Source organism: Tupaia chinensis, unplaced genomic scaffold, assembly GCF_000334495.1.
Source record: "Tupaia chinensis unplaced genomic scaffold, TupChi_1.0 Scaffold000348_1, whole genome shotgun sequence".
Lineage (NCBI taxonomy): Eukaryota > Metazoa > Chordata > Mammalia > Scandentia > Tupaiidae > Tupaia > Tupaia belangeri.
This window is the reverse complement of record NW_006159842.1, coordinates 238,636-245,385: the sequence shown is the minus strand read 5'-3', so window position 1 is coordinate 245,385 and position 6,750 is coordinate 238,636. Positions and strand designations below refer to the sequence as shown.

The following is a 6,750-nucleotide window of genomic DNA, read 5'->3' as shown; positions in this document are numbered from 1 at the left end:
GGTGGGCGGGCGGGGCCGTGGGGGCGGGGGCGTCGCGGGTACTCCGCTGTGGCCGCCTAGGCGCCGTGCTGGGCGGGCGGGGGGCTCGCGTCCTGCGTGGGACCGCTCACCTCTCCCCGTTTGCTCTTAATCGCCGCGTTCGCTTATTTTGCGTCATCTCTCAGGGTTATAAAGCCACCCTCACAGCCAATAGGTCATTTAATATATAAAATGACCCCTGTACATAAGGGACTAGTATCCAGGACACATAGAGAACTCTTGTAATTCAATAATAATAGACAAATATTCCCATTTAAATATGGACAAAGGATTTGAATAGACGCTTCCCCAGAGAAGTGAAACAAATGGCAGATAAACACATAAAAAAAGTTTGAGGCCCAGCTGTGGTGGCACAGACTGCTAAGAGGGAGCCCCAGGTTCAATGCCCAGTCCAGTCTTAAGTCTGGGCACAGGGGCATGGGCCTAAAGTCCCAGCCACTCAGGAGGATTATGAGCTTGAGGCTGGCCTGAACAAAAAGGTGAGACTATCTGAAACAGGCAGGCATGGTGGTAAGCGTCTGTGGTCCCAGCTGCTTGAGAGGCTGAGGCAGAAGGATTGTGATATATGGAGACACTTTTTAAATTTAAGTTAATATCCTTGGTCATTTATAAAATGCAGATTTAAACCACTGTAAGATACCACTTCTGGCCAGCTAGGTAGCATCCCAGTTAAGGTGGCTGGATCTCACATGGAAGGAGTTCAAGTCCTAGACTTGGCAGCTTGAAGTACATACTAGGCACATGTGCGACCATACTCAGAATCCAGAGAGGAGAATGAAAGAGAAATCCTTCTTGGGGGGGGGGTGCATTCTCACTTTCCCTTGCTCTATCTCTCTGGAGACTATACATGCCTTATAGCAAATTAAAAAACAAACAAAAACAAAAAACAGCACTTTTGAATTGAGTGCTTATTTTGTGTTAGGTACCCATTATCTCTACTGCTCTACAATGGGGTCACCAACATTTTTGGCACCATGGATCAATTGCATGGAAAACAACTTTCCCATAGACCAGAGGGTGGGAGGGATGGTTTGAGGATGATTCAAGCACATTACATTTATTGTGCACTATATTTCTGTAATTATTACACTGTGATATATAAGGGGAAAAATTATACAACTTACCATTAATGTAGTATTTCCAGCCATTTCTCAGTGCTAGCATCACCTCTGCAGCTCCATCGCAGATCATTTGGCATTAGATTGTCATAAGCAGCATGCAACCTAGATCCCTCACATATGTAGTTTATAAATAGAGTTCGTGCTCCTATGAAAATCTAAGGCCCCCATTGATCTGATGGGCAAAGCTCAGGTAATAATGTGAGGGATGCAGAGCAACTACAAATATAGCTGAAACTTCACTCACCAACTGCTTACTTCATTCTGTATAGCCTGGTTCCTAACAGGGTTGGGGACTTCCTGCTCAACAACAATCCAGATAAAGACATTGAGCATCAAAGAACATAGGCACTTGCAGCCAGTAAATGATATAGTCAGGATTCAAACTCAGCTTTTCCTGTTATAATACACTGCCTCTCTATATTTCTTATATATTCCTTAATGTTTATTAATGTACAGTGTACCAGGTATTACTCCAGCTTCCTCACATGGATTATCTTTTATTTATTTATTTATCTGCCTTAGGGTACATGTGCTTGCCAGAGAGATAGAAAGAGGGAAAATGAGGGACCAGCAGTTGGCATAGTGGCTATGTTGTTAGACTCCCATGTGGTCGACCGCAGTTCGAGTCTTTGACCTGGTAGCTTAAACTCATACCAGGTGTGTGTGTGTGCATGCCCGAGAGTAGAATGGAGAAGAAGAGATCACGGCATGGCCATCTCCCCTGGGGGGTGATTTCTCACTTTCGGTCTCTCTGTCTGTGTCTTTCTGGTGAGTGCACGGGGCCTAAAAAAAAAACCCCCAAAAAAAAAAAAAAAAAAAAAAAAAAAAAAGAGAAAAGAAAAGAAATCTAGGCAGTGCCCAAAATTCTAAGAGAAAGGATTACAGGATGGCCATTACCTCCACCCCCATGATTTTTCACTTCTTCTCTCATTGTCTCTCTCCCATGAGCACACATGCCTTATGGCAAAAACCTTTAAAAAAAATTAGTAAGACACAGACCTTGCCTTAACGAAGCTCACTGTCTTCTTTTTGTTGTTGTTGTTTGTTTGCTATAGGGTGTGTGCACTTGTAGAAGGACAGAGAGAGATTGGGAAAGGGGGAAATCACCCCGTGCAGCAGTTCTTTTCCATGCTCCTCTCAGGATTTTGGACACACATGCCTGGTGTGTCACTGTCTTCTTTACCAAATGAAAACACAGGGCACATGAACCAACTGGTGGCTTGGCGGGTAAGACAATTGGATCCTATATGCCCTATGGCATGGTTTGAGAAACACTCTGGTACCTAAAATCAGAGAATGGAGTTGAGGAGGTGTGGTGGTTAAGGGTGTGGTGGTGTGGTGGTTAAGGGTGCTGGACTCTCACATGGCCAACTGTAGTTAGAGTCCTGGACCTGGCGGCTTGCTTTCTTGCTTTCTCTGTCTCTCTCTCTGTCCCTCTCTGGTCAAATGGAAAGAGAGAAAGAAAGAGAAAGAAAGTAAGAAAGAAACAAAGAAAGTTAAATAAAATAGTTCTTAAAAAAATGGAGTTGAAAACGTTGTGCAGTGGTCATCCTCCCCGAGAAGTGTTTTCTCTCTCTCTGGTGAACTCACGCGTTTTTTTTTTACAAAATAAATAAATACAGGACACTTAAATCTGAATCTCAGATAAACATGGAATAATTTGTAGTGTATATCCCATGCAATGGACTCTGGGGATAGGAGGGACTATAATGTAATGTAAATACTATAAAAAAGCGTTCAAATGGGACCAGCAGTTAGCGTAATGGCTATGTCGGTGAACTCCCATTTAGTCAACTGTGGTTCGAGTCTCAGACCCGGTGGCTTAAACTCACCCCGGGCGCGTGTGCATGCGTGCCCAAGATCCCGAGAGGAGAATGGAGAAGAAGGTATTGCAGCGTGGCCATCCCACCCCTGGGGGCGCGGGGGGGGGGTGATTTCTCGCTTTCTGTCTCTCTGTCTCTCTGGAGAGCGCCCGTGCCCTATAGCAAAAACCTCTCCAAAAAAAAAAAAAGAAAAAAGAAAAAAGCGTTCAAAGCTTTGTGGAATATTCCTGGAGAGCGCGTCGAAATCCCTATTAGACTGATGTAGGAGGATAGTGCAAAGACCCTTGTCCTGGAGAGAAAGGCAGAGCTCTCCAGACTGGAGGGCCAAGGCCATAGGAACCAAAGTCTATCAGCCCACTTAGCTTCCTACGGCCGCTAGATGCTGCAACAGACGCAGTCACTGAAACCATAGACAAACAGGCGACGCGGGTGCCCAGAGAGGCTTTACCAGGTCGCCTTGATCTCCTTCCTGTGCATAGAGAGACTCCACTGGAAGAGGTGTAGCCGGCGGGCGAAATCTCGCGAGAGCGAGTTAATCTCGCGATCTTTGTTTTTATTTATTTATTTTTATTGCCTAGCGACCCGCAGCAGGCTATTTCCTCGAGGTAGACTCCCTAAAGTGGCCTGGCCTGGGTTTGGAGACCCCCGCCCTAGGCTGGGGTTCTTTCCATATAGAGGAGACGGATTCAGAGGGGCTACAGGTAATTCGTACCCACCCCAGCAGAAAGGAGACTGCCTTCCTCCCTCCCAAGAGGAATTTGAGAGGACTCTCTTCCCGGGCTCCCCGTTACCTCTCCCCAAGTCCGACAGCCATCCTGCTTCTTTTACTCCCCAAGAAATTTAAGTGGGATCCGATCTGCAAGACAAGGGTGGAGACAAGGGTAACGCTGTCAGGATTACTGGATGGGACAGAGAATCAGAAGTTACCCTCTCTTCAGGGAACACCCCCTTCGCCCCTGAGCTGACCCCAGAGATAGAATTCTTTCTAGAGCCTCGAGCCTTTCTCATCTCCCCCGAGAAACCCCAATAGCCTTGGGAAAACCGACCGAACCCGAGGAGAGAGCCATCTGTATACACACGAATCTGTTCTGCCCTTGCGCGTGTATCTTACAGCTTTGGGGAGCTGCTGCAGAAGTTGGCTGTCGTTTCCCTGCACGAGTCCCTCGGTCCTCAGCCAGCCTGCCAGCAGTTCCTACATAAGGGCTGCCGCAGAGTGACCTAACTGCTTGACCTGGGGCCAAGAAGCCTTAAGGAAAGTTTGGATGGGGGTAAAGATTTTATGCAAACCTAGTGTCTTGGGTAAGGATGAGGAGCCAGTGCTGGTCTGGAATGCACCTCCTGGCAGAATGCTTACTGTCCCATGATATGAGCTATGTAATCATGTCTCCTTCTGCTTAGACCAAGATTGTGGAAAACCAGACTTATGATGAGCGGCTAGAAATTAATGACTCTGAAGAGGTTGCAAGTATTTATACTCCAGCCTCAAGACACCAAGGTAAGAGGGGAATGAGGAAAGAAGAGAAGATGGTACTCAAGCCAGAGAACTGGATGGATTTATGTTTGTCTTCAGGACTTCCTTTTTATAATAGCAAAAGTTGAGTATGAGAGAAAATTACTGATACTTCAGTTGGTATTGTTTCTGTGTTCTAACTAGTTCAGAGGGGAAAAACCAGTCTTCTAGATTACAGAATCTTCCTCCAACCCTATCATGTCACAGTTTACTTCATGTTGCTCCTCTGCTCAGAGTCTGCCAGAGATTCATGGCTTTTCTTCTTGTTCTTTTTTTTTTTTTTTTTTAAGAGAGATTTTTTGCTATAGGGCATGTGTGCTTTGCCAGAGAGACAGAGAGAGACAGAAAGCAAACAATGAAACAATCACTCCTGGGTGGGATGGCCATGCCATAATCCCTTCTCTTCCATTCTCCTCTCAGGGATTTGGGCATGCATGCAAACGTGCCCAGTGTGAGTTTTAAGTCACTAGGTCTGGAACTTGAACCAGGGTTCACTACATGCGTGTCTAGTGATGTAACCAGCACACCATTATGCCATCGGCTGGTCCCTTGCTTTTGTTTTTAATGATTTGCTAATAGGGAGGGGACCAGTTGATGGCATAATGGTGTGTGTGTGTGTGTGTGTGTGTGTGTATGTGTGTGTGTATGTATAAATTTGACTAGAGAGAGAGACAGACAGAGAGGGTAAGTGCCACCATGTCCAGGACTCAAACCATTGTCAACCATGTGGGAGTCCAGTACCCTAATCACCGTGGTACCTGCTGTCCCCTCAATATAGTATTTTTAGAGGACTTGACACCAGTCATTTATTAAAGATTTTCAAATGCCCGGTATGTGCCAGTCTTATGCCTGGTACTGAGGACATAGTGTTAGACAAAAGCACATTGTATTTCTGTCCTGATGCTTGTAATCATAGGAAACAGATGACAAATGAATAAACAAACATAATTACAAATGTGTTGAGCGCATCAATGGAGGCAAATTGTTTGCTGTTAGGAGAATAATGGTGAGGAGGAGTCCTCCTTTTTATTTTATTTTCTTCTTGTTCTTTTTTTTTTTTTTTTTTAAGAGAGATTTTTTGCTATAGGGCATGTGTGCTTTGCCAGAGAGACAGAGAGAGACAGAAAGCAAACAATGAAACAATCACTCCTGGGTGGGATGGCCATGCCATAATCCCTTCTCTTCCATTCTCCTCTCAGGGATTTGGGCATGCATGCAAACGTGCCCAGTGTGAGTTTTAAGTCACTAGGTCTGGAACTTGAACCAGGGTTCACTACATGCGTGTCTAGTGATGTAACCAGCACACCATTATGCCATCGGCTGGTCCCTTGCTTTTGTTTTTAATGATTTGCTAATAGGGAGGGGACCAGTTGATGGCATAATGGTGTGTGTGTGTGTGTGTGTGTGTGTGTATGTGTGTGTGTATGTATAAATTTGACTAGAGAGAGAGACAGACAGAGAGGGTAAGTGCCACCATGTCCAGGACTCAAACCATTGTCAACCATGTGGGAGTCCAGTACCCTAATCACCGTGGTACCTGCTGTCCCCTCAATATAGTATTTTTAGAGGACTTGACACCAGTCATTTATTAAAGATTTTCAAATGCCCGGTATGTGCCAGTCTTATGCCTGGTACTGAGGACATAGTGTTAGACAAAAGCACATTGTATTTCTGTCCTGATGCTTGTAATCATAGGAAACAGATGACAAATGAATAAACAAACATAATTACAAATGTGTTGAGCGCATCAATGGAGGCAAATTGTTTGCTGTTAGGAGAATAATGGTGAGGAGGAGTCCTCCTTTTTATTTTATTTTTTTTAGTTTTGCTATAAGACATGTACATTTGCCAGAGACAGAGAGAAAGAAAAAGGGAAAGTGGAAAATCACTCCCCAGGGTGGGTGCCATGCTGCAATCACCTTTCCTCCATTCTCTTGGGATTTTGGGCGTGCATGCACACATGCCTGGCATGATTTTAAGCTGCTGGGTCCAGGACTTAAACCATAGTCAGCCATGTGAAATTCAGCACCTTAACCACCACGCCACTTGCTGGCCTGGTTTGTCCTTTTCTGGCTGACTCCTTTCACTTAGCATGTTTTTAGGGGTGATCTGTGTTGTAGCATGTGAGAATTACTTTTCTTTTCTTTTCTTTTTCTTTCTTTCTTTCTTTCTTTCTTTCTTTCTTTCTTTCTTTCTTTCTTTCTTTCTTCCTTCCTTCCTTCCTTCCTTCCTTCCTTCCTTCCTTCCTTCCATTCTT

The 6,750-nt window shown here is 44.9% G+C and overlaps 1 protein-coding gene across 4 annotated transcripts in view; it reads left to right on the top strand.

Annotated features, from left to right (window-relative positions):
• Nucleotides 1-3,541: 3,541 nt before the first annotated feature.
• Nucleotides 3,542-6,750, top strand: part of IFT46 (intraflagellar transport 46) — a 22,734-nt gene continuing 19,525 nt past the window's right edge. For 2 of the 4 annotated variants that reach the window (XM_006152279.3, XM_006152276.3), the window contains exons 1-3: nt 3,542-3,684; nt 4,097-4,251; nt 4,382-4,478. In XM_006152279.3, coding sequence (XP_006152341.1) covers nt 4,246-4,251; nt 4,382-4,478 — 103 coding nt within the window. In that variant the 5' untranslated portion in view covers nt 3,542-3,684; nt 4,097-4,245. Of the gene's footprint in view, nt 3,685-4,096; nt 4,283-4,381; nt 4,479-6,750 lie in introns of all 4 variants that reach the window. The other 2 variants (XM_014589255.2, XM_006152278.3) reach the window with 2 other exon arrangements.